At 38.0% G+C, this 26375-nt stretch overlaps 2 protein-coding genes across 2 annotated transcripts in view; one reads left to right on the forward strand and one right to left on the reverse strand.

Annotated features, from left to right (window-relative positions):
* LOC150107194 (uncharacterized) overlaps positions 1 to 10509 on the reverse strand; it is a 58739-nt gene extending 48230 nt beyond the window's left edge. The window contains exon 1 of the mRNA XM_090391737.1: positions 10161 to 10509. Coding sequence (XP_090247863.1) covers positions 10161 to 10243 — 83 coding nt within the window. The 5' untranslated portion in view covers positions 10244 to 10509. The remainder of the gene's footprint in view (positions 1 to 10160) is intronic.
* A 155-nt stretch (positions 10510 to 10664) lies between these two features.
* Positions 10665 to 26375, forward strand: part of Fnta (farnesyl transferase alpha) — a 155918-nt gene continuing 140207 nt past the window's right edge. The window contains exon 1 of the mRNA XM_090391738.1: positions 10665 to 10953. Coding sequence (XP_090247864.1) covers positions 10812 to 10953 — 142 coding nt within the window. The 5' untranslated portion in view covers positions 10665 to 10811. The remainder of the gene's footprint in view (positions 10954 to 26375) is intronic.

Below are 26375 nucleotides of genomic sequence, written 5' to 3' on the forward strand. Positions count from 1 at the left end.
ACTTGGTAATAATGAAAATTTAAGAAGGGGTCTGTGGATATCTGAAGTTTGAGAAACACTGCCTTAGAGGAACAGATAAGTGTGGACAAATCTTGACAATGTCGAATTTTTGTGAAGGGTGGTGCATAGCTCTGAAGAATGTATCTTCCAGTGACTGTAGGCTTTTTATAAACTGAAAAGATGAGCATACCCTCCACTTTCATTTTTAGTGAATCCAAGAAAGGAAAGATTACATTATTTTCATACCTTTTCTAACATAAAATTTTCATTAGTTAGTAAAGGTACCAGATATTAGTGTTAATTTTTATCTAAGAAGCTATCTAATTTTCCATTTGTGTATGGCCAAACACATCATCAACAAAACAAAACCATGTGGCGAGACAATTGATGATAGAAGTGAAGAGATATTCCTCCAAGTGTTCCATGAATTAATTTGATAGAAGTGGTGACAAGGGGAAATCCATGGCACAGTCTTCTACCTGTCTGTATAGATTCTCTTACCAGGAAAAGTATCCAGCATACACAGAAAAATCAAATAATTTAAGAATATTTTAACACACTGAACAGCTATATCTAATGGAATATTGGTGAAGAGGGAAACAATATTAAAGCTTACAATGGTACTGGAGCAGCGAGATTGGAGATCTTTCATTTTAATAATGAAATATGTGGTATTCTTTATGTAGGAAAGATAAATTTTGGCATTTTATATGTAGGAATGCCAATGCAATTGACCACTAGATGCAAAGGAACACTTGTTTTATCTATTTTAGGCATACCGTATATTCTAGTCCAGTCATTCTGGCATGAAAAATCTGACTTTTTGATGGATCATCATTCAATGAATTTGTGCTGGCTAGCAACTGATTTCATTTGTTTACTTGTGACTTTGTGGGATCTCCAGTTATAGGCTTGTAAGCAGACTGATCTCAGAGAAGAATGTTGATCTTACAATATTCTGATGAATCCAAGATAACAATGCAATTTCCTTGTACATTATAGAAATCATAATATTGTGGTTATTCTTTTAAGAGTGTAAGGCTTTTATTTCAGATCTAGGAATGTTTAACCACGTCGCTGTCAATATGGATAAAATACATCACTCCTCTACACTTCGTATCCATCATATATTTCAGTGTAATATCAACAGTATTACAGTTTTAATATGCACTTCGCATCCATGGTAACGTGGACATATATATACATCCTGGCCGGTTGGGTGGTTAAAGGAGGTAACTTTGTGCTACATAAAATGTGAGTCCCATTAAACGGTAATTGGTTAGCTGACACAATTTGCTTATGAAATCTGCATATGGGATTTTTTTTTTAAGAGTGTGATTGAAAAACTTTAATCAGAATGATGGTCTAAAAATTTCTATATTCTGATAGTGACTCTGAACTCACTCAACAATCCTATATTAAAAAAGCAATGTGTATCTGTAATGATGACAATGTTTTTTTTTTTTTTTGTGTGTGTGTGTGGGGGGGGATCATTATATATATGGTTGTATATATATACAATATATTCTGCTTTTTTATATATATTTGATTACACACACATATTTAATCTCCACCTTTTACACACACACACACACACACACACACACACACACACACACACACACACACACACACACACACACACACACACACACACAAAGTATTTCTGTGTTGATTGGTTTGCTATGTCATACATGCACTTCTGTTCAATGTATGCATATCATCGCTTTTCTTGTATATGTCTCTGCATATGCAATTCTAATGGCAAATATCTTAATTTAATATTAGTAGTATATTTAAATTTTAGTAATTTTCTTGTTAAAACTTCTCTGTGCCATACACTTTTTACATCTTTTGCTCTCCTTTGTCTTTCGCTATATTTGTTTGCGTTGAAGACTATGTTCTCAGTTCCCATGGATTCCTATAGTACTATGTGACTAGCTGGAGAGAGGTAGACCAGAAGCATTTCGTAACTTTTGCTCAGTTCTTGCTTCATGTAGCTGTAATTCTCAAGTGTTTTTTCCTCTGATGATGTGATGAGATACTCATTATCAAATATAAGAAAATGAAATCATGGAATATAAGAAAATGAAATTATCACAATACAATTCTTTATTTCATTAAACAATATTATGTGTATATAGTCATTTTAATTATGCATAACAATTACAGCAGTATTACAATCAAAATTATGAGTTGCTGGAGTGTAGAGGGCATGATGGAGGAGAGACTGATGGCGAGTGAGCGAGAAGGAGGTATACAAAGAATTTACAAACTAATAAGGTAGTAGGACTTAGACAATATATCACAATGTTTGGAACTCAACTATAGAAATATTATTCAGAAAAAAGATTTCAAAAACAAAAAACAAATCTTGGAGAGTGGCAAATACTAAAGAAAACACTGAATGATTCAGTTAGGGAGGCATATGATCAAATTTTCTGCAAGTACAGAAAAATCAGTCTTCCACGGTAGATGCAAGAAATTAGGGAGCCAGTCCTGGAAAAGAAGAAAACATATCAAAAGTTGATAGTGACTAAGTTGGCAGATGGCCTAAGAGAATACTGAAAAATTGTAAGAAAGCTATATATAAACATAGTTAAACAAAACTCATGGGATGACTGATAAGAATATAGAAGATAAATCTCAGGAAGGGGCAAAATGTTTTGGAGGCTAATGAAAAAGCTTAAATGTGGAGCAAAAAATACGGTAAAAGGAATCAGAGATAATCAGAGATTAAGGTGTGTAATTTACAATTAAGACAGGGTACATGTGGAATTATCGGGCTGGTAAGTATGACAAGCTTAGGAGATTGATTGGTACAGTGCCATGGCATGTAAAACTGCAAGGGTTAGAAGATGACAGTGCATGGGAGGCGGTTAAGAAGTGTTTGCATGAAGCAATGGCTGACTGTGTACCTAGAGTCCGAATAATAAATCAAGTAGGAGTTAAATGGATGAATAACACCATTAAGCTTGAGCTGCAAAAAAAGAAACAACTATGGAGGGAATTTAAGGAGAAAGGTGACCGGTATAAAGCAGTATAAAACAGTATAAAGCCCAGGCCAGAAGGGTAACGAGTGTGGTAAGAAAAGCAAAAAAGGATTACGAAAGAACATTGGCCATGCAGGCTAAAAACAATCCTAAACAGTTTTTTCGATATGTTGCAAGTAGAAGAAAAAATGTATATGGCAGAATGATTTTAAAGCATGCCGATGGTAGGGAGGTAACTGAATCAGTTGATATAGTTGAATTACTGAGCGAGCACTTTGCAAGAGTATATCATCCAGATGGTGACATTACAGAAATGAATGAACCAAAAGTTTATACGGGAATTGTGGTGAATGAAGTGGAGGTGAGTAGTCTATTACAAAATCTCAATGTTAATACATCTGTGGGATTGGATGGTATACCAGCTCGTGTCATACTTGAAGTGGCTTAAGAATTGTCAGTACCCCTGACCATTCTGTTTAATCTGAGTCTCGGGTCTGGGTTAGTCCCGAGGGGATGGAAAGAGGGGAAAATAGTTCCACAGCATAAAGGATGTTCCAAGACTGCTGTTGTAAATTACCGACCGATTAGCATATCAGGAATCGTTGTCAAGGTCTTGGAGAAACTACTCAAGAGAAGAATACAGGATTGGATAGATGAAAATGGAATACTGTATGGGGGACAACATGGTTTTGTGAAGGGTAGATCATGCCTCAGTAATTTGCTCACATTTTATAGCACAGTAACGACTGAACTGGAAAAGGGTAATGGGTTTTCAGTGATTCTACTGGACCTTGCAAGGCCTTTGATAGGATACCACATGGAACTCTAATCAGTAAACTGGAGCAGATGGGGATGGATATAGGGTTGGTGAGATGGATAGGAGGGTGGTTGATGGAGAGATACCAGAGAGTGGTTTATTCAGGAGTAGAGTCCAAAAGATGGCTTGTGACTAGTGGTGTGCTGCAGAGTTCTGTTCATGGACCACTACTTTTCAATTTGTTCATTAACGATATAGGAAAGGATCTGAGAGGAAGTGTTCACTTGTTTGCTGATGATGCAAAGTTGGGTAGAGCAATTGTGAGTGCACAGGATGTCAAAATTTTGCAGGATGATTTGGATAGTTTGGAGGACTGGGCTAAGGAAAATGGATGTCAATTTAATGTGGCAAAGTGTAAGGTTATGCATTTTGGAGTGAAAAGATTAGCAGCAGTATATCACATTGGTGGAACCTTACTCCAGGAGATTGATGAGGCCAGGGATTTGTGAGTGTTGGTGGATAGGGAGTTGAAGTTTAGGGGTCACATTGCAAAAGTGGCTAAAACAGCTCATCAAATCACTTGGTTACTAAAAATTACTTTAACGAGCAGAGACAAACAAGTTATTGTTACTGTATATCGAGCCCTGATAAGACCCCATCTGGACTACTGTGCCCAGATATGGGCGCCAGGGTTTCTTCTTGACGGGGAGGAGGTGGAGAGGATCCAGAGACGAGTGACCAAGATGGTGGCAGGTCTGTGGAATGAACCTTATGAGAACAGGTTGAAGATTTGTGGGTTGCAGAAAGTAGTTGATAGGCAGAAAAGGGGAGATATGATTGAGACATTCAAATTGCTAAACGGATTCTATAAGATTAATTCAGAGGATATTTTTGAGATCAGGACTGGTGGTGGGAGGACTAGGGGCCATACATGGAAGCTGGGCAAAAATGTGGTTAACAGGGGTGTTAGAGCTAGGTTCTTTACTTGGAAAGTGGTAAATGAGTGGAATAAGCTGCCAGAGTCTGTTGTGGGTGCTATGACCGTGAATGAGTTTAAGGCAAGGTATGATAGATACTGTGTGAAAGACGAATGGTTGTTCTTGACATGATGTTAGGGCCTCCCTCGATGAGTCTGTCAACTCCTTGGAGTTGCCCGTAATAATAATAATAATAATAATAATAATAATAATAATAAAGGTAACATGAGAGCTGAAACTAAAGATATTCAGGATGTCAAAAGTTATTAATTCGAATGATCTAAAGTTGTATAAGAAAAGCTGTATAAACAGAGGGAAGAGAAAAGCTAGTTTTTCTTTAAGAGTGGTAGTGATTGGAATGCATTGCCTTAGAATGCAAAATGAGGAAAGGAGTTTAATGTATGGTTTGAGAGCAGTGTATCTGAGAGTATAGATAAATAATAGATAAATGCTATTTACATTTATCTATAGCAACACAAATGTTAACATGTTAGAGAAGTATGCTTTTGGCATAGACTAGCTTGCAAATAAGCTATCACCTTTTAAAAGGTTAGCCTTCATTTACTTTATTGAGGTGAAACATCAAAGTTTCAAGCCAGATGGTGTTGAAGGAGCCTACAATGGTTAATTAAGGAAATTTATACTTCTTGGCTTAGTCCTAAATTTATTTATGTTTTGATTAAGGGTTTAAATGTTAATCTTCACTGAGATGAAAAAAAAAGTGACCATAGGTGTCTCTGTAGTACAGTTGGAAGAATGACATGACATTGCACTCTTCAAATGGAGATGACCCGAGTTCAATTCTTATCATTACAAGAAAAATCTATATATGGTTTTTCAACAGAAGGCAAGTTAACCAATCTCATGTGGCAGTAGAAAGGTTTTTTTATTCCTGAAAACTTAGGTTTATCATTCCACAGACAATCAATTTGGCCATAGAACATATGCAATCAACAGATAAAAATACTATTAATTGGCAGTAGATCAGGGGTCTTCAACCTTTCAGACAGTGCGGGCCACATTAAAAATTTCAATGAAGCCCGTGGGCCACTAAGCTATACCATGGTATTTAGAATTGTAAGATGCTGTCCAGATTCACAAGGAACACTGTGCATTTGATACTTTACATAAAATCCTATAAAAATAAACAAACTCAGCTTTAAGAGTGTAGGTAGGAGTTGGGTTCATGATAAGTAAATACAATCAATACTTGAAAAAAGATAATTTAATGAAGAAAACATTCATTTTTTACAATGTCAATGAACAACTTGGCAATGTTTTTCCTTGACCAGCTTGTCGATGTTGGAAGTCGCTATGTGCAGAGTATTCTTGAGATGTTGGTCCGTGATCTGAGTTCTTGTCTTAGACTTCACAGGCTTCATTCTGGAGAAGAACTGCTCACATATGTGCTTCCTAACAAAGCACACATCTTCAAAGCATGCCAGCAAAGATTAGGGAATGTGTCCTCAGAAATGTAATCATTGTAAAATGTAAGCAAGGGCACATTGAATAATTTTTCTCTCAAAGAAGAGTTGTTTTTGGGTTCAAGCAGTTCCATTTGAGCCTGGCTTTTCAGCAGCATTGACACTGAATGGCATTGAAAATAAATCTCAAGAAGACTGTTGGTTACAAAAATCACTAAATCTCTCTTTGAACTCTTTGCAACCTGCCTAATTTTGTACAGTATTCATCAAGAGATGAACAGTTGGACTCAGTGAGAAGCTGAAAAAGAGTTGTCTTTTATTTTGCGAGTATGTATGTATGTATGGTTTGTTATATATGGTTGTGAGCTTGGCCACAAAAGCTTTGATGTGATCAAACAGAGTGTGCACCAGTTGATCTTTGGATTGTAACTGCTTATTTAGGTCATTCATATGCAACGAGATGTCAGTCACAAAAGCAAAGTCTGTCATCCACTTCGGATTGTTAAATTCTGCAAATTCTCCATTTGGTTTGCATGGACTACTGTATTTCACTCCTTAAGTCAAAAACTCTTTTAAGAACCTTCCCTCTGCTCAACCAACACACATCACTATAATAAACCACATCACCGTGATCCACTTCGCATTCTTGGGTCAAAAACTCTCGGAATTGATGATGATTCAATCCTCTTGCCCTAATAATGTTGACGAACAGTTACAATAACTTTCATGACATTCTTAAATCCAATAGTTTTCGTGCACAAATTCTCCTGGTGTATTAAACAGTGGTAATGGACAAAATCTTTTCATTCTAGTTCCGGTTCTTTCTGTAGCAGTGCAACAAACCTTTCGCTCTTTTCCATCATAGCAAGGACACCATCAGTTACCACACCCTTGAGATTGGTTAAGCTGAGGTCGAAACGCTGGAGCGTTTTCTTGGCAGCTTCAAGAATATCAGTGCCATTCGCTGTTCCTTTCATAGGTACGAGCGCTAGCAGTTCTTCTGTCACAGTGAATTGTTGATTAGTGCCATGGACAAAGATAGCCAGTTGTGCTGTATCCTTCACATCTGTGCTCTCATCTAAAGCAAGTGAACATGACGTAAATTTGGACGACCGTTTTTTTAAAGTTCCTTCAATGTCATTGGCAAGTTCTTTGACACTTCGTGCTACAGTTACCCCAGACAAACTCAATTTTTTAAACACTTCCTTATTATTTGGGCACAAAATTTTCCCAGCAGCAATGAGACACTCTTTCACAAACTCGCCATCCAAGAAGGTTTTTGATGTTTTAGCAATTTTTTCAGCTATTATATAACTTACTTTGATGCATGCTTCGATCTCTTCCCTCTGCCTTTTAAATGTACCCTGCTGGCATTTTAAATCAATTTGGAGGTGGTTCACTTTGTCCACACGAAGCCGCCCTTGAAGGTGATCAAAATTGGATGCATGCTTTGTCTCAATGTGTCGTTTTATATTGTATTCTTTTGATACCGACACTGACTCACAACCAATTAAACTCACTGGCTTATTGTTGATTCGCACAAAAAAAAAAGTACAAATTGGTTCACTTTTCATTAAAAACCTGTCAAGAATCACTTGATTTGTGCTTTTTTACTCGTAGATGCCATAGTGATGGAAGGTGAACCCAAAAAATGATCCAAAATGGCTGTGTGACGGTTATTATCCACTGAATATGTCTCACACTAATGAAATTAGTGTGAGACATTTTATATTGTCAGACTTTTTTCAGGGAAAAAAGTCTGACAATATAAAACCACAATAGGCTATGGCTGACATGACGAACCTGCGTGCACATATACACGAATATCATGCTGTTCACGACTGACTGTGGATGAGATCCTCTTGTATTTATATGAAAATAATGCATCAAGAACCTTCGAGATGTATCTGGAAGGCACTAGACAGCGCACTCGAATGAATTACTGCTTCAGCCATCTGCCTGCAAAGTACCAGTTGGTGCTGGTAGATGGCTGAAGAAGCACGTCTATTTAATATTTATTTTTATAGGATTTTATGTAAAGTATCAAATGCACAGCATTCCTTGTGAATCTGGAAAGCATCTTACAATTCTAAATACCACAGTAAAGCTTAGTGACCTGCAGGATTCATTGAAATTATTTTTTATTTAATCGCTTTTAATGTTAAGTAGTTATTTTTTCAAAATGGCCAGCAGGCCACAGGTGGTCCTCAGGCCATGCGTTGAAGACCCCCTGCAGTAGACAGTACAGCATATAGATGGATGATTAGGTAGTACTGTATAGACGGTGAGTTGTGCGGTGCAGAGAACCCCCCTGTGATGAGTCCTTAGAGGTGTTACATAATAACAACAATCAGGGTTCAATAAATTCACTCACTCATGGCAAGTAGCTACAGACTGGACAAAACAGAATATTTTTTTGTATAATTATTTTTTTACAAATCTTTTTGACATTAAAAAACACAGATTATTATTATTATGTAACACCTCCAGGGAGTCCAAAGACTCATCGAGGGGAGGGCACCTAGTCTACAATTCTCTGTCTCCACCACTCAATCCACCAACTACAACACACAATTGCCACCATCATCATCTACATCAACGCCATTTACCACCCATCATCACCACCAGTATTTTCACAAACATCCATGCCCACATTCAACCTGCAGCCTTTTGGCTGGCTACGCTGACCACTCGGAAGACAAGATACAGCACCAACGATCAGTTTATGGAAATCCTATTGATGTATTGGGAAAAATCATTTAAAAAATGTTGGTGTTGAGCAAGTACATTATTTGCTTGGCAAGTAGGTGAGTTAGCCAATCTCATATGGAGGTAGCAGGTTTTTTCCTCCCGGAAACTCGGGTTTTTCATCGAAGTACAGACAAAAAATACTGTTTTGGTGATAACGGGCAGTAGATGGTATTGATGGCAGTAGTGTCTTAGTAGGAGAATTAAGTAGTAGTGGAAAGGGTAAGATGTATTTAGCGAAGTAGACTGCTCTTCTGCGATGAGTCCTTGGACTCCCTGGAGGTGTCACGTAGTAAGAGTAATAGTAATAAGAAGGATTATGCACAATTTGTCAAGCCTGATAATAACAACAACAGTTGAGAGCATCTCTTTTTTATGAGCTGAGCAATATCTATGATGCTTTACCAATTATTTTTAGTATTCAAATTTAATATTAATTTTTAGTATAACTGCATAAGTAAAGCACATATACTTATGTGGTTTACTTAAAATACCTTCTTACTAACAAACAGATTTTCAAAACTTTAGTATATGGCTTTTAATTTTTATTAACCTCTTTTGTTTTGATTATTACTGTTTCATTATTGTCAGTGTACTAATTCTTTTTCAGGATTTTTTTGATAAAATGATTATTTCTATTAACCACAGACCACAAGTTATGTTGGCTTGTTTCTCATTTTGAGGCAGTGAGTTTCAACAGTGCAGGTACATCTCTCTCTCTCTCTCTAAAGGTGAACTCTTGAGACCTCTTACATACAAATATTTTTGTCTAGTTGTGGTTGTTTTCCCATGTTTAAAAATAAATGTTATATTCACATTAACTTTTTTTTTTTTTTTCTGGTTTAGTTATAACCGAACTTTACTTTTTTGAAATTTTGTAGAAATAGCTGTGTATAAGAATTTTTAAAGGCATTTTTCGTTATTTTACTTCCATTGCAAAACTAGTAAAGGAAATAAAACAAAAAAAAAATCCCCTTGGATACAACATTTACTTATAAAGAAGTAACGGTTTCTTTGATTGTTTTTCTTCATTCTGTTTCGTTTTCTAATGATGATCTTGCCTTTGAATACGTTTTTTTTTTTTTTTAATCACATGAATTTCTATCCCCCCACCATTTTCCCTTATGCACTGAGTTTATACATATATCACATAATAGGAATTTGTTCGAAATATTTAACTAAATCCCATTTGTATCTAATGAAATGTAGAGCACACAGTATTAGCACATTGAAGAACTGCTAATTTTGAATTTTGTCTTACCCATCTTTTTCAGTTGACCAAGTAACCGCATCACTTATTTGTCTTCCATCTGTAGCTTTCCACGTACACTGTACTGCAACCATATTTTACTTCGTGCGAATCACAAATCTTTGCTGGGGCGGTTGAGTTAAAATACAGGGCTTGTAAATATAATTTAAAGCTCGCCATGTAGAGCAATCCAAGGCTGAAAGTTGTAAATAGACCTCAACCGTGACATAACACTGGCAGCCAACCTAAAAGTAGCACCGTGCTTTGGTGCTATAATTACTGTAAGTCATAATAAATTGTCGTCCCCCCCCTCTTAAAGTATGGGTTACATTTTGGATATTTTACTCTTAAATAATTAACAAAATAAAATACGAAGTTAAACATATCTTGCTTTATACATAGAAATTATCTATACACTATAGTCATATAACTAAGAGCTAAAGCCGAACACACCTGGTGTCACAATTTTGAATTCTAAGATTGTAATGTTTATCTGTCCTGAGTCTTAAGGAACAGTTAAGCTATAGTAATCCAATGGATAAGAAAAGTGAAGATTTCTTTTCCCCCTTTTTTTTATAATTCAGCCAATTTTACTATATATATATAATATATATATTATTTTTTTATTTTATTTTTTTTCACAACGCCACTAAACTTGCTGCGATGATCGAGACTGGTTCTGAAGATGGATATGTTGATCACGACTGGATTTTTTATAGGGATCGTCCTGAATGGAAAGATGTTATACCACTTTCACAAGATGATGGAATATTTCCCGTTGTTCAGATTGCATATTCAGATAAATGTGAGTAAAGATAATTTCTCACATTTTTGCGAGTGAAAATGTGCTTTGTGTATTTAAAAATTTTTTTTTTTGCGCCTGCATCATTTTGAATCAAGTACTTAGTCATTAAATACTCATATTACGGATACCTCATAATTTTGATAATTGACATGCGAATAATAATTTAACCGTTTGAATGTCGGTAGTTCATTGGAGGGCTGATGGCATATCCCGCAATGCGGCGCGTGTTGTGTTGTGTTGTGTTGTATTGTATTGTATTGGATTGGAGGAGGTTTAAACTTTTCAAAGATTCGATGAAACTATTCCAGATATTGTTCTCCACGTATTCAGTAAATGACACGCAATAGCTTAACTACATGTCATCTTCTTCATCTTTACTAAACAGTGTGAAGATTGCATACTCACAGTCTATTCTCATAGCTAGCCACTTTTTTCAGTCCATATCATTGTTGTTATTCGCCTTTGTACCTTCTATAAGTTTCCTTCAACCCTTTCAAATTCCAGTGACCCGTTCTTAGTAAAGTAATCCAAGAAATATGCTTTTCTTCTCTCCAGAGCACATCAGAAAAATAGTTAGAACTTTAATAAAATAGCAAAGGTTGGTCGATTGGGTAGAGCCTCTGCTGCTAATGGCTCGCAAAACGTTAAGCAAGTTTGAGCGCAGTTAGTAGTTGGAAGGGATTCAATCGTTCGATGCTGTTGGCACACTCTCCCTCGATGAGTCTTTGGACTCCCTGGAAGTGTTACATAATAATAATAATAATTTGAGCACTGCTTTCCAATTCCATATGAAGCTGACTGCTCTCATTTGCCCTTCATCTTCTAAAGACCTACCCCCCCCCTTTCTCCATTCGATGTGTAAATGTGCATACAAGGTTCCTTGTTCTTGCAACTTAACGTATTATGAACAAACTGGATGATTTGCTGGCATTCATCTCGAAAAACACAAATATTTGCCTCTACAATTAATGCCAGTCAGGTTTATCTGATGTCCATGCAGTTAGTTGAGTGGCTATGCGCTTCGCAACCATATGCCTGGGAAAGGACATGTCCTGGGTTCAATTCCTGTCACTGACGTGAGGAGCTTAGGATCTTTCTTAGACATAGCCAAGTTAGCCAGTCTTGGGTATGGACTGCAGGGTTTTTCTTCCCAGTTATCTGGAGTTTTTCCTCCTGCAAGCAGGCAAACTGGCCTTGAGAACATAACACCTCTACAGACATAGGATACACCGGGAGGCAATCGGCCAACCACCTTATCCTTGTATAACGGTTGTGGTTATAAGGAATAGAAATCCTCAACACCATAATGAAGAAAGAGGGAAAGATTAAGACAAAGAAAAGGTGTAACTGACCATGCTTTTGGACACCTTGCACAAATTAAAAAAAAAAAAAAAACTCAGTAAATAGTTTTTTGGACTGACATTTTTGTAATCAGCAGCAGATTTAAAGCCCAACCAAACCTCTAATAAATGTGGTTGTGAAATTAGGAGTTTTGATCTGGCATCTTTTTTTTTTTTTTGTATGGTTTTTGATTGTTATTACAATTCTTAATTATATCTCAAATGGTGTCTCTGTGATAGAGACAAAATATTCGAACCATTGAATTTTTGTTTACTTCATTCCTTGTGCTTTCTTTATTCCATTGAACCATAATAGAGCTTCAATCAGCACTTAAGCCTAAATACATGATTGTCAGCATTCCTCCTTATAATTCTCTCCAGCTTTGCATCATCAGCCTCAATAGCACAATTGGAAGAACAATGGAACATTGCACCCTTTGATTGGAAAAGTCCTGGTTCGATTCTCTTCATGATGAGGGGAATCCTTATATGGGCTTTTTCAGTTGAAGGTGAGTTGGTCAGTCTCATATGGAGGTGGCAGGGTTTTTTCCTCTTGGAAATGTGAATTTTTCATGGTGATGATGGGCTGTATATGATGTTGATGGTAGTAGTGTCATGGGAGAAAATTAAGCAGTAGTGGAGAGGATGAGATGTATTGAGCGAAGTAGAGTAGAGTGCCCTCCTGCAATGAGTCCTTGGACTCCCTGGAGGTGTCATATAATAATAAACAATGGAATATTTCTTATTAAAACACAGGAATATTAGTAACAAAAGAGTTCAGCAACAGTTGTCCATGAACAGAATCGTTTAGCATGACGTTGGTTGCCTTCCTTTTTTGCGACTTTGTTCCCCACCTCATTGATAACATGTTGACATCTGTCAGACAACCAATATACTATGTACTCCACTGATCTGTTATTCATTCCCTTTTCCTACAAGTTCCCACATAGAAATCTGTCAAATGCTTTTGAAGTTGAAAAATATCACAAACTAGACTAAAAGTATACAATATGCTAGCCCTACCAGTTTTATTGTATGGAAGTGAAATCTGGACAATAAAACAAAAAGACAAACAAAGATTAATAACGGCTGAAATGAAGTTTATGAGAAAAACTGCAAAGTATGTTTTATTCGATCACAAAAGAAATCAAGAAATTATTATTATTATTATCCAGGCCTCCATGGAGTCAAAAGACTCATCGTGGGAGGTCGTTTTTAGAAAATATAAAGTTTATCATCCCAAGAAGGCTCACAGAAAGCTTTGGAACGGAAGAAACTATGATGTGAATCCGTTAAAGGTTCATTTGCAGCCACAGATCTAACCCTTTGGTTGGCGATTGCTATCACTTTTTTCCTTAGTGGTAATTATTATTATTATTATTATTCAGACCTCCATGGAGTCAGAAGACAGACTCATCGTGGGAGGTCCTTCCTAAGAAACACGGTCTATCAAGACTCATCGAGGGAAAGGCCCCCCCCCTCTAAGAAACACAAAGTCTATCAAGACTCATCGAGGGGAGGTCCCCCCCCCCTAAGAAACACAAAGTCTATCATACCACTCCTTGAACTCATTGATCGTTCTCGCTCTCACCACTTCATCAGGCAATGCATTCCATGGTTCAACCACCCTCCATGCAAAGAAACCACTCCTCATCCTCTTGCTCACAGTTTCCTTTTGTAACTTCCAGGGATGGCCACTTGTCATCACTCCTTCCCACTGTTCAACCAAGCGAAAGAACACCCCAGTGTCAACCCTGTAACCACCTCTCCTTCTATCAACCAAACTCTGCAGTCCACATTAACTCAGCCGATCCTCATAACTATCATTGTACAGTCCTGAAACCATCTTTGTTATCTGCCTTTGTACCCTTTCCACAGTTAATTTATCCCCTTCAGATCCTGTGGACCAAATCTGAGAACAATAGTCTAAGTGTGGTCTGATCAGGGTCTTATACAACAGAATGATAACTGTTTTATCTCTGCAGGTCAGTGTCCTTCTCATTATTGCAGTAATCCTCTGTGTTACCTTCACAACCTTTGCAATATGTCCCCTAAATTTCAGGTTTCTATCAATCATCAACCCCAGATCTCTTGTCTCCTCTACTTCCTCCAGTATAACTAGTCCCATAGAGCATGCAGTGTCCCATCGATGTTTTCCAAACCTCAAGACCTTACATTTTGCTGCATTAAACTGACACCCCATTCATTTGCCCATCTATCTAGCTTATTCAGATCCTCTTGCAGGGCTGCCGCATCTGCACTATTACTAATAATCCTTCCCAGCTTTGCATCATCTGCAAACAACTGAACATCCCCTTGCAATCCACTGACAATGTTATTGATATAAAGGTTAAACAATATAGGTTCCAGCACTGAGCCCTGTGGGACCCCACTTGTAACCCTCTGTTTCCTTGAAACTGCCCCACCATACACAACTCTCTGATACCTATCAGACATCCAATCCTGAATCTAGTTGACCAATCTGACATCCAGACCCATGTGCTGCAACTTAAATATCAGCTTATCATGTGGCACCCTGTCAAATGCCTTCACTAAGTCTAAGAAAATGGCAGTATATGCCTTTCCCTCATCTAATGCTCTAGTAACTTTATCATAAAAGGCTAGCATATTGCTAAAACAAGAGTGCCCCCTTCACAAATCCATGTTGACTCTCACAGATAACATTACCCTCATCTGCCCAATGCTGTATATGGTCCTTCACTACTTTCTCCAAGATCTTACTAACTACTGATGACACACAAACTGGTCTATAATTAGACACTTCCAGTCTGCCACTGCCCTTATGCAATGGCACTATCTTACCTCCCTTCCATTCCATGGGCACCTTTCCAGTATCCAGACTTTCATTGAAAAGCCAGGTCAAAGGCACTGTCAGTTCCCTAGCACATTCTCTCAAAACTCGTGGTGAAATACCATCCAGTCCCACAGCTTTACTGACATCCAGAGTACTCAGTATTTGAAACACACTCTCCTCCTGTACCTCTAAACCTTGAACCTGCCCTATTCCTCTAGCATTAAAACTGACTCCTCCAGGATGAAATACTCCAATAAAGTGGTCATTGAACAATTCTACTATGTCCTCTACATCAGTCACTCTATTCCTATTTTTATCCCACAATATCATTCTTCCACAGTCATTTCTCCTCCTACTGGCCACGTATCTAAAAATTTCCCTAGGATTTTCTTTGGATCTTAGGGCTAATCTCCTCTCATATTCCAGTTTCATCTTCCTTACCATGCTAGTCACTCTTCTTGCCTGTGACTTATACTCTTGATGCATCTTCTCTTCTCCTTTTTTAAATAACGAAACCTGTGGGGCAATCATCATTAAAAGAAACACACGTATAAACCACAGTGAAAATTATTTAATTGTAAATATTTCATCCTAAGTATCTTAGGACATCATCAGTACAGTATTTAAACAAAAATTAGGAATAACATACAGTCAGGGCGCATGATTACAATAGAATCTCATGAAAACGTGTATAACGTGCTAAAGTACTAAAAAAAAAAAAAAAAAAAAAAAAGTTAATTATTTAACACAGTTTTGTATGATAATTTCCCATACTTTAGGAATAGTAAGAACGTCGTTGCGATTTAGGTTTGGTCTGTGTAGTAGGGCTTCAGAACTTTCTTTGTATAAACGTTCATGTTTAAATAAAGATCTATGTAAAAGTTTAGCCTTTTCCCAATGGATCCTATGGTTTGGATTTTCAATTCCGTGTTGAGAGAGGCCAGATTTCTGCGGTTTAAGAAGACGAATGTGGTCTTGATGTTCCGAGATGCGTTTCTGAACAGACCTACCTGTCTGTCCAAAGTAAGATAATTTGCATGAGCATGGAATCTCATAAACACCAGGTAACATCAAGGGTGAGAGTTTGTCCTTAGGAGAAGGTAACAAGTTGTAAATTTGGTTGATAGGTTTGTAAGTAGTGGCAAAATTGTATTTCTTCATAATTTTAGAAGAAAATGTTCAAGTTTGTTATTGCATCAGGTTACTTCACCTGGAAAGGTCAAATTTACAAGCAAGAGGAAGGAACAGCAATGGGATCTCCTTTATCACCAAACCTAGCAAATTTGTTTCTAGAACACCTTGAGGAAAAAATATTCACTTTTGAACCCAAACCAAAAATTTGGCTAAGATATGTCGATGACGTATTTGCAGTATGGAATCATCCCGAACCTGAATTACAACTGTTTCTAGATAAAATTAACCTTCTTCATCATCGCATCAACTTTACGTTAGAAAAAGAATCTCCACAGGGTATCTCTTTTTTGGATTTACACATCAAAAGAAAAGAAGACGGTTCCATCGCCACTTCCGTCTTTCGCAAGCCTACGTTCTCAGGTCGCTACATTCATAATTCTTCTGCTCATCATCCATCTCAGAAATCTGGCATTATTAAATCACTAGTTTCCAGAGCACACAAATTCTGCTCCTCTGAAGAATCTTTAAACCAGGAATTAGAAGTTATCAAAAATACAGCCATCCTAAATGGATATAATCCCAAAACAACTCAAAAAAATCATCAGTCACTTCTGCATACATCAAACCAGACATGAAGAAGTGCATAGGATTCCCATACCTTACGTTAAAGGCATCTCAGAACGGGTTTCTAAAATTATGAAGAAATACAATTTTGCCACTACTTACAAACCTATCAACCAAATTTACAACTTGTTACCTTCTCCTAAGGACAAACTCTCACCCTTGATGTTACCTGGTGTTTATGAGATTCCATGCTCATGCAAATTATCTTACTTTGGACAGACAGGTAGGTCTGTTCAGAAACGCATCTCGGAACATCAAGACCACATTCGTCTTCTTAAACCGCAGAAATCTGGCCTCTCTCAACATGGAATTGAAAATCCAAACCATAGGATCCATTGGGAAAAGGCTAAACTTTTACATAGATCTTTATTTAAACATGAACGTTTATACAAAGAAAGTTCTGAAGCCCTACTACACAGACCAAACCTAAACCGCAACGACGTTCTTACTATTCCTAAAGTATGGGAAATTATCATACAAAACTGTGTTAAATAATTAACGTTTTTTTTTTTTTTTTTTGTAATACTTTAGCACGTTATACACGCTTTCACGAGATTCTATTGTAATCATGCTCCCTAACTGTATGTTATTCCTAATTTTTGTTTAAATACTGTATTGATGATGTCCTAAGATACTTAGGATGAAATATTTACAATTAAATAATTTTCACTGTGGTTTATACGTGTGTTTCTTTTAATGGTTCTCTTCTCCTGTCTCCTTATATCTCTTACACAGCCTGTTTTTCACATGCAATTCCTGTTTAATATTGTTTGTCATCCACTTTACTCCAAATTGTGTCCTCTTGTTCACTCGTGGTATACAACTTACCATTGCTGCTAACAAATATTCTTTCATAATTTCCCACGCACTAATGATATCCCGGCCTTCCAATTCCTCCCTCCATGAAACTTCCCCAAGTTGACGTCTTAGACTATTATAATCACCTACCTTATAATTCCACATACGTTCCCGTCTCTTTGAGACTCCTGCATGTCTATTCATTTTCCAAGTCAAAACCATATGGTTTACTCTCTCCAACTTTTGGGAGAGGTGTCATCTCAGATAGTATAAACTCTTCTGATGCTATAACCAAATCCAAAACTCTTGAACCTCTTGTTCCCTCTATTACATGTTGCCTAAGACATTTGTCCCTCAAGAATTCTAGAAATTCCATTCCCTTATTGCTACATGCATCTTCCTCTCCCCAGTTTATACTACTGTAGTTAAAATCCCCCATAACAATCATTCTTCTTGCACTTGCCAAACTCAACTGTCTGAACATTTCCTAGTCCCCACCTGCTGTACTCCTGGGTGTGTAGCAACACCCCACTAAATATCCTGTCTTGCCCACCTCTACCTCACACCATATGCTTTCAAAATCATTAGTGTCACTGCCTTCCAAAGTCTCCACTCTTAGAGGACATAGGTCGTCACTAATCATAAGCAGTACTCCACCACCACACTTTTCCTTCCTATCCTGCTGAAAAATGCTGTACCCAGCGACTTCTATTCCTGTTATTATATCCTCTTCTGTCAACCACGTCTCAGTGATCCCAATAATTTTTGGCCAGGCTGATGCTATCTGTGCCACCAATTCCTCTCCCTTATTCCGGATACTCCTGGCATTAGTATATAGCATATAAATGCTGTTGTTACTATACCAGCATTATCCCCTCTAGACTCCACTGAGCTCAGTGTTAGTTGATGTCGTCCCTCTTCTCCCAAGTACCCATTCCCACAAGAGGCCACCCCTGCTACCATCCTCCCTGAGACACACTGACTTTTTCTGAACAGCAATCTCTCCAGATGCGTATGTCCTTCCTCATTCAAATGTAAGTGGTCTGTTGCATACAATTTCTCTCTGTCCTCAAATGCACTCCAAGCATCCACATATTCCAGTCCTCTCTTGTCACACATTGTCACACTAGCTATTATGTCATTCAATATTACTGCTCTTCTGCTCAGTTTGTCATTATCATACCTAGGCAACACACACACACACTATCTTTCCTCTCTGTGTCTTCTTTCGTACCACCTCAAGCAAGAATCTCATATCTCTCGCTGCCCTATTTACACCACCACTCAAGTCATTTGTTCCCACCATCACAATCATCTCATACACCCTTTCACCTCTCTTAACTGCCAAAGCCACCCTTTCTATCGTTCCTCCTGGCAAACACTTCTCACGCTTCCTATCTTGAACACCACGGATCATTGAGTCCCTATACATTATACCTCTTACCATTCCCTCTCTCCTATTGTTTCCATTTTCTTCTCTTCTTTCATTCCCATACCTCTCTCTCATTCCCTCTTTCCTACTGTTTTCATTTTCTCCTCTTCTAGCACTCCCATACCTCTCTCTCATTCCATTCTATCCTCTTCTAGCACTGCCATACCTCTCTCTCATTCTGTCTCTCCTACTGTTTCCATTCTCTCCTCCTCTAGCACTCCCATACCTCTCTCATTCCGTCTCTCCTGCTGTTTCCATTCTCTCCTCTTCTAGCATTCCCATACCCCTCTCTCATTCCCTCTCTCCTACGGTTTCCATTCTCTCGTTTTCTAGCACTTCCATATCTCTCTCTCCTGTTTCCATTCTCTCCATTTCCATATCCAATTCCATTCTCTCCTCTTTTATCATTCACGAATTTCTCTCCTCTCCTATCATTCCCAAAACTTTCTCTCTCTCCCCTACTCGGATTTGCCTTGCATTTTTCTCTTCCATTCTTCTAATCTCATCTTTCATACTCATACTTCTCCCAAGACATTCCACCTCCTCTTTCAGCTCCTCTATCTCCCTCTGCAGGTCAGTCACTCTAAATCGAAATTTACTCTCCCAAACAAAACCATCTAAACTTTCATAATCACTCAAGCCTTGTACACTATCAACTATTATTTTCTCATTCACATTTTTTTCTTCATTCTCTCCTATCACGCTACTCGTCTTCCTGTATTCATTTCCCGTTCTTGGAGCAACAAGGTCAGTTATTGAGATATCTGCTGCATTTATTTCCTCCCACTGCCTGCACTTTAAACACACACACACCCCATCCTCTTTCACAAGCCAGACATTTAATTCCCGAGACGCATACGTGCCGCAAATACTGCATGCTACAAACTCCCTTATTATATTGCTTATAATAGAGTGCCCAAATGGTGGAGGACTTGACAACACGCCATTTGCAACTGCAGCTGAATCCGCCATCATTCGTTACTGCCGAGGATTACTAGCGTAAACGTTAATTATTAAAAATCAAAAATAAATAAACTCTAAATAAGTAAACAATTACAAGCAAAACAAAACATTAAGTACACTAAATAAAATGAAATAAAACTAAATACAGTAATGAAAACTTAGCTTCGTCTTGTCTTCCACCATTATGCATCTGACCCGTCTTCTCGGTAAACAAAATACACAATATCGCGACAGCACTAACTTCAAAAAAAACAACCACTATAGTACACTCGTATTCCAGAGAAACAATTTAGCACTCAAAAACGTAAAAAAAAAACAAAAAAAAGAACGGACTATTCACCGATTAAAAACTCACTTTCTTCAGCACAGCTCAAATTCACCGCCACTGGTAAATGTGTGCAAGTGATTAGGAGACAGGAAGCACAGATTAAAGGTGATCACATACCTCACATTGGGGATTTTTACTGGCTCCTGCTTGGACTACTCCTTTTGAAAAGTGGAAGAGACAAAGTAATTCATTCTATGAGCACCCGAATGGCTGTTGGCGTGTGGCTTCTTGTCTTGTTATAGCACTTTGGTTATGTCTCTAATGATGGTTCCTGCTTACGAAGTGCCAATCGACACCCTAGAAGGCTTACAAATGAAGAAATTATGAAAGAAATAAACCAGGAATCAGTAATAGAAAAAATTAAAAAAATATAAACATAAATGGATGGAACACGTTGAAAGAATGAAAACAGAAAGATTACCAAAAACAAGCCTTAAATTACAAACCATTAGGAAAAAGAAAACCGGGAAGTCCTCTTAAGAGATTCAATGGTGACTTCTAAGGTCAGAACAGGCCACTCTAGGCTTGAATCCTTGTCAAGCATGATGATGATGAAAAATATCAGTGTGTAATATGGGTCTCCCTTATTCATCCCATTTTTCACATTTAAATAAATTGCAAGTGGATAACTTGCACTTGATTGAAAAGTAACCATGATAGAAAATCCTATGTCAACCACTCCAGTCTTATGTTCTGGGCCAACCCACCTCTCCAATAACTTAATTCCAACTGCAGATGTGATGGGTGTCTGCTTATTGTGATTAATGGGCCAAAAGATTGTTGTGTGTATGCAAATGGACATCCTCCCCCCCTCATCACAAAATGTGCTTTAAAAAAAAGTATTTGCAAAAATGACCTTTTCTTCTTTCTTTCTTTTTTTTTTTTTTCAAGAAAATATTTATATTAAAATAAACACAATTGCAAATTACTTTTTAATAAATAAAATGTGAAACTTTTAGCAAAATATTTTAATGATTTTTTTTTAAATCATACTCAGAAAGCAACGTAATCAACTCTCAAAGACAACTATCCGTTGCATTTTAATTTAAAAAATCAACATGAAGATGATAACAAATGTAAATGAAAAATGTTAAATTGATATGCACACATTTACCACTTTCAGTTTTTTCAGTGATATGAATTCAAATTCATAAATATTTAGATGACTAATTTTGCTTTTGCTTGAAACATCCACTTTTCCATTTTTGTTGTGGAGACCATAAGAGATGTTGAGATGTGTGTAGTGTCCTCCTACAATGGGTCCTTGGAGATGTCATAATAATAATAATTGCCAGCCTGGCTGGCCAATTGGTTAACTCATCTGCTCTCCAGCCAAAAGGCTGTGGGTTCGAATCCCGCCATGGGGCATGGATGTTTGTGATTGTTTGTGAAAAATACTAGTGGTGGTGGAGGTGGTGGACAGTAGATGGCGCTGGTGTAGATGATGAGTTTGAGTGGTGGAGACGGAGAACTATAGAGTAGGAGCCCTCTCTTGATGACTTTGTGTGTAGAGGCTTAAGTGCTGTGAGGACATCATGTTGGAGGCTTAATGGATTTTTTACATACTCTGTAAGCTGGCATACTTTGAACAGACAGGCAGATCAGCATCCATCCACCTGGAGGAACACAAGTCTTACATATGTAAACATAACTATGGCCATTCAGGCTTGGCTGACCATGTTTTGGACACCACCCACAGAGTATCATGGAAGAAAACCACCATGCTCCACCACAGCAAATTCAAGAAAGAGAGACTTTTCTTAGAAGCAGCAGCAGCTCTCAGAAACCAACCAAATCTTAATAAATACAGTTGCATTAAGCTTCCGAAAATTTGGCAAACACTCATCACCAGAGGTCCCACCTTACATTCCAGGCCACCTACTACCGCCCTTAGAGGGCGCTCCACCTAGATAGGACTTTAGTGTCACCCACGTGGTTGGGCTCAGTATTGTTTATTATTTGTGTGTGCATGTTACATTAATTGTTTTTGTAATCCCTGTAGATGTCCTAGTGACTAGCACGAAATATAGGAAGTATTAAATTCTATTTTAATTCTTTTTGAGTGTTGTAAAAAATCCATTAAGCCTCCAACATGACCTCCCTTGATGAGTCTTTGGACTCCCTGGAGGTGTTACATAAAAATAATAATATTTGGAATGTACTTGATCTTGCTAGAACATGTGTGCAAAGCTAATCTCAAGTTGTGTGATTACTTAAGCACAATGTGAAAATTATTAACACCTATTTTGCTAAAATTTATTTCCTGTAAAGACTCGAAGGAAGACCGAGATCTATTGGAGGTATCAGGAATAATAATAATAATAATAATAATATGTGAATAGATGCAGTTATAAGTGCCTTAGAAGACCAATATGTAGGATCTGATGATATCTCAGTCATAATGGGTAACAGATTGATTTGGGAGTTGGTAAATGATTAGGAAGTTGGTAATGTAAGATTTTCACGTGATACTATCATCATAGTGTCTTATGTACCCCTTGAGGGTACATCAGTGATGATGAAATTGTTGAAATATTTCAAAAGTCCCAAGCACATGCATCTGTAGATTCTATAATGCTTTGTTTCATTTCTCTTTGATGCTATCTGCATGATATATGTATACTGCCCACTGAATTAGAAACTTTTATTTAACGCCCCCAACCGGCCACGACGTCTATAGACGTCGAGCTAAATCTGGATACGAAGCAAGCTCTAAAACTCATCGAATAACATGGATAAGAAGTGCAATTTGGTGTCACTATTTCATCCACATTGGCTGGTAGGGAGGTTAATACTGTGTTGGATCTTCTTTAGCCTGAATTTCAGCACACAAGCAGTTTGGCATAGATTCTACAAGGTGTTGGATTGCATTCGTGTCTACAACATACCAGGCATTCATCAGACATTCCTTTAATTGGCTCAGACCTGATGGACTTAGCTTATGGATCTATTTTTTTTTCAACATGTCCCATCCATTCTCAGTGGAGTTCAGATCAGGGCTTTGTGGTGGCCAGGGAAGATGGTGGAAGTTGCTGTCATGCTTGCTGAACTGCTGCTGAACAATTCTTGCACGATGGACTGTAGCATTGTCATCCATGAAATAACTGTCACCTGCTGGACAAAATATCTAACATTACAGGATGGACTTGATTGGAAACAATGTTCATATATTCCTTGGAGGACACCTGACCTTCCAGCAATATCAGGGGACCCATTCTGTACCAACAGAACATGCCTCACACCATGATACCACCTCCAGAACCTTGAGTTATGTTCACAAGACAAGCTGGGTTCATTGCTTCATGGGGCTCCTGCCAAACTCTCTGCTACTGTTGGTACAGAACAAGGTGTTCTCGACACCACTGTAGACAAACTTTTTCTAGTTCTCAAAAATCAGTGGTTTCTGTATATGCATGCAACTGCCAATACTGATCCTCTTCAATTCCCTGTGCATAGTTTGGTGAGATATTGGGTTGGAAACAGCCTTCATTAAATGCTTTGGTCAATTGCTGCACACAGGAAGTTCTGTTTGTCCATACAGCCTTCTCAGACAGCAGCGATCTCATTCATGATAGACTGTCTTAGGATGATAGTTACATCTTGAGCTGCAAAAAAAGAAACAACTGTGGAGGGAATTTAAAGAAAGGGGTGACCTGCAGGCACATGAACGGTATAAAGTGCAGGCCAGAAAGGTAACGAGTGTGGTAAAAAAAGCAAAAGCGGATTATGAAAGGAAACTAGCTTTGCAAGCAAAAGAGAATCCAAAACAGTTCTTTCAATATGCTGCAAGCAAGAAAAAAACTGTACATGGCAAAATGATTTTAAGGAATGACGATGGTAAGGAGGTCACTAAATCAGTCGATATAGTGGAGTTACTGAGCGGGCATTTTGCAAAAGCATATCATCCAGGTGGTGACATTGAAAAAGTGAAGGAACCATTAGTTTATACGGGAATAGTGATGAATGAAGTGGAGGTGACTAGTTTATTACAGAACCTTAATGTGAACACATCTGTGGGATAGGATGGTATACCGGCACGGGTCTTGCGTGAAGCGGCTAAAGAATTATCAATGCCCTTGACCATGTTGTTTAATCTGAGTCTCAGGTCTGGCTTAGTCCCGAAGGTGTGGAAAGAGGGGAAAATAGTTTCACTGCATAAAGGCGGATCCAAGACTACGGTTGCAAATTACCGACTGATCAGCATATCAGGAGTTATTGTCAAGGTCTTAGAGAAAGTAGTCAAGGGAAAAATACAGGAATGGATTGATGAAAACGAGATACTGTACAGGGGACAGCATGGCTTTGTGAAGGGTAGATCATGCTTCAGTAACTTGCTCAAGTTTTATAACAATGTGATGGCTGAACTGGATAAGGGAAATGGATTTACAGTGATACTGCTGGACCTGGCAAAGGTGTTTGACAGGATACCACATGGAATACTAATCCGTAAACTACAACATATGGGAATGGATATAGGGTTGGTGAGATGGATAGGTGGTTGGTTGATGGAGAGATATCAAAGAGTAGTTTATTCAGGAGTAGAGTCCAAAAGACGGCCTGTGACTAGTGGTGTGCCACAGGGTTCTGTTCTTGGACCACTGCTGTTTAATCTGTTCATTAACGATATAGGGAAGGATCTAAGTGGAACAATTCATTTGTTCACTGATGATGCAAAGTTGGGTAGGGCAATAATGAATGCAGAAGATGTCAAAGTCTTGCTGGAAGAATTAGATAGATTGGAGTTCTGGGCTAAGGAGAATGGATGTCAATTTAATGTGACAAAATGTAAGGTTATGCATTTTGGGGTGAAAAGATTAGCAGCAGTATACCACATTGGTGGAACTGTACTCCAAGAGATTGATGAGGCCAGGGACTTGGGAGTGTTGGTGGATAAGGAGATGAAGTTTAGGGGGGCACACTGCAAAAGTAGCTAAAACAGCTCATCAACTCACTTGGTTGTTGAAAAATACCTTGACGAGCAGAGACAAGCAAGTTATTGTACCTCTGTACCGAGCCTTGATAAGACCTCATCTCGATTACTGTGCCCAGATTTCGTCACCTCGGTTCCTTCTTGATGGGGAGGAGGTGGAGAGGATCCAGAGGCGAGTGACTAAGATGATAACAGGTCTATGGAATGAACCATATGAGAAAAGGTTGAAGATTTGTGGGTTGCAGAAACTAGTTGATAGGTGGAGGAGGGGAGATATGATTGAGACATTCAAATTGCTAAAGGGATTCTATAGGATTAATCCAGAGGATATTTTCGAGATCAGGACTGGTGGTGGGAGAACTGGGGGACACCTATGGAAGCTGGGCAAGAGTGTGGTTAGCAGGGGTGTTAGAGCTGGGTTCTTTACTTTTAGAGTGGTAAATGAGTGGAATAAGCTGCCAGAGTCTGTTGTGGGTGGTATGACGGTGAACGAGTTCAAGGCAAGGTATGATAGATACTGTGAGAATGTAATCGCATAGTTGTGTGGACATGATGTTTAGGGTCTCCCTCGATGAGTCTAAGGACTCCTGGAGTCGCCCGAAATAATAATAATAATAATAATAATAATAATCTCTTAGACAAGCAATGTGGGTTACTTTTTCACTGATTAAACACCCATGATATCTCACCTTTTGAGAAACTAGTCTGTTCTGCTGTTTTCAAAATTGTGTCTCTGGCCAGATAGGCACCCACAATAAGCCCTTTATCGAACTTCGAAAGATCTTTTGTTTTTCCCATTGCGATCAACACTACTGACAATTACTGACCAGCAGCATTCTTAAATATTTGCATAGAACATGTGGTGATGCTATTATTTTGCATATATGCTGTGTAAGTGATGTTTATGTACATCTGCATAAAGGTTTCTAATTCAGTGACCTATGCTTGTTTAGCTGCTGGCAAAAAAAAAAAAAAAATAAAAAAAGTGGATAATTTGTACTTTCTCTTTGAAACAAAACAAATCTGACTAACACATAAACAGACCAAAAAAGAAAGGA

Source organism: Typopeltis vanoorti, chromosome 4 (assembly GCF_054136105.1).
Source record: "Typopeltis vanoorti isolate ZY-2024b chromosome 4, IOZ_Tvanoo_1.0, whole genome shotgun sequence".
Taxonomy (NCBI): Eukaryota; Metazoa; Arthropoda; class Arachnida; order Uropygi; family Thelyphonidae; genus Typopeltis; species Typopeltis vanoorti.